This window comes from Histoplasma capsulatum, genomic scaffold, assembly GCF_000149585.1.
Source record: "Histoplasma capsulatum NAm1 scaffold_1 genomic scaffold, whole genome shotgun sequence".
NCBI classification, from domain to species: Eukaryota; Fungi; Ascomycota; class Eurotiomycetes; order Onygenales; family Ajellomycetaceae; genus Histoplasma; species Histoplasma mississippiense.
Genome location: NW_001813982.1, coordinates 4639595 through 4641791, shown reverse-complemented (window position 1 = coordinate 4641791; position 2197 = coordinate 4639595). Strand labels below are relative to the sequence as shown.

Sequence of the window (2197 nt, the reverse complement as noted above, 5' to 3'; positions counted from 1 at the left end):
GCCTCTACGGCCTGCTTCCGCAATAACTGTTGGTTTGGCCTCCTTTATCGTTTGTTCGTTTGTTGGCTGTTGAGATCGTTTCTGGGTTCTTCTGATGCTGGTGTTAAAGCCGCTTGACTACCAGAGTTTCTTTGCCTGCTCAATTAAGAAAAAAATGTGGTCGTCATACATAAAAAAAGCACCCGAAAAGAATGGGCAGCGGCCACTTTTACTACTCAATTCAGGCCGAAAGTGTTTTCGGATCTTTGATTCATGACGACCTAAAAAAGGTAAATAGCCGTATGCCAAGACTTGAACAAAATCATGACGAAGTCGCAGTGGTGATCAGGAGCTATCATTGTAACAAATATCATTTTACTCACAAGCATGCTATGCTTGCTACGACCGGTTACAAGAGCATAAATATATCTAATATGTGATATTGGAGAAGAACATAAATAAAGCAGAATATAAACAATTGAAGAGTATCAATTCATATTACTAATAGATATTGCTAGATAGTAGTGTTACAGATTGCTGGGGCTTCATATCATTGCTGGATAATCCTATCATCGATAGATATCATCGCCAGATATCGCTACATCTTGATATTGCACATAGATGGGTGGATGGGTGGATGGGTGGATGGGTGGGAGAAAATAATCTGGATATCTCACTGACATTAGGACAAAATCTCCACAACAGCTCCTCAATATCATTCATCTTCATAATATAATATCTCAATTAAGATACATCACCGAATTCTTTGAGAAGAGGTGTAGAAGGCAGAGATTGCTCATATGTAACTATGGAATATAATATGAGAAATTTGATGGGCAGAGATGCAAGGAATACGGGTTATGAAGCTAACCACATTACTGTCCATAAAATACAGAAAAACCACTTTTCAATTAACTATATATAGAGAAGAGAAGATTGTAAGAATATTGGGTCACATATTACAAAGTCATTGCACGAGAACAGCACCAATCGCACATGCCCATCAATTCATTCAACAAGATACCCACCAAAATCCAGATTCCTGCTAACTCAGAGATACGGTAATTGTCTGGCGGTGCAACAATCGAGATTCGTTTCACCAGGAAATCATCATGCAACTTTCATGGAATAGAAAACAAGAGACAAAGAAAACAAGAGATGCGGTATCATGTGGATAGGAGAGACATTTCATACTTCCAAAAATACAAAAACAAACATGCACTGGATTCAGAGATTAAGAGAAAGTTCGAAACCATCAGATCACCTCTGACCCAACGCCCTTAGACCCGGATATTGGCTTCAGGGACCATATGGGGGCCGGAAGGGAGTTGAGTACCCCCGATTCCGCGTTTGCCCTTGTCCTGGTCGTCCCGACTAATAGTTTCATCAACTGAACCAATTCCTGAATCCCTAGTTTTAGGTCGTGAACGAGGCTTGCGTGCAATAGGAGCTAACTGAGGGAGGTTCGTAGATTCAGCGGCGTCGCCAATGGAAAAGACGGGTGATTCCCATTTGTCCCCCTTGGTTGCAAGCTCCTCATACTCTGTAACCTTGGAGGATATGCCCCCCGGCAGCTTGATATGCTGGAAAAGAGCAGTGCGCTCTGTGGCAGTGAGGTTGACTTTGGTATCCCGTTCCTTCACAGCGTCTTTCTTCTCGGCTGATTTCTTTCTCATAGCCATAACTTGCTTGCGTACTGCATCAACATAATACGAGTAAATAGTTTGGCTTTCCTGCGGGCTGCTCCGAGCAGCCTTCCAGGCACGCTGCGCTTCACTATGGACAGCATACGTGAACCGATCGCCGCGCATAAAGCAGTCACGGATTTGCTGCTCTAAAACTTTTTTCAACGGCAGGACGCACGGCACCGTAAAACAGAGGGCTTTAAATATCCGTAAAAAAGCAACTTGTGATTCGACTTGCTTGATCTTAATGTGCAGGATTTTGATGTTGACCGATACCTTTTTCTAGTTTGAATAGGTTGTCACCTGAACTCGCTGGTCAATCCCGGAATGCTGAAATTCAATCCCTTCACCCTCCTAAGAATATGTCCATTACCCCGGGGTCAAGGGATAACAAGGGAACCCAGTCTATCTGTAGAAGAAAAACTAAACGATCCCTCCATCCATTTTGTATCCAAATTAGCCGCAACCCGGACCTATGTAAAAAATTGTCAGATAATTCGTGGAAACTCTCTCCCCCCAACACAATGATTCGC

At 42.8% G+C, this 2197-nt stretch overlaps 1 protein-coding gene across 1 annotated transcript in view; it reads right to left on the bottom strand.

Annotated features, from left to right (window-relative positions):
- Positions 1–1259: 1259 nt before the first annotated feature.
- HCAG_01308 (predicted protein) overlaps positions 1260–2197 on the bottom strand; it is a gene marked incomplete at both ends in the record, with an annotated part of 3271 nt that continues 2333 nt past the window's right edge. Inside the window, one exon of the mRNA XM_001544211.1 lies at positions 1260–1940. Coding sequence (XP_001544261.1) covers positions 1260–1940 — 681 coding nt within the window. The remainder of the gene's footprint in view (positions 1941–2197) is intronic.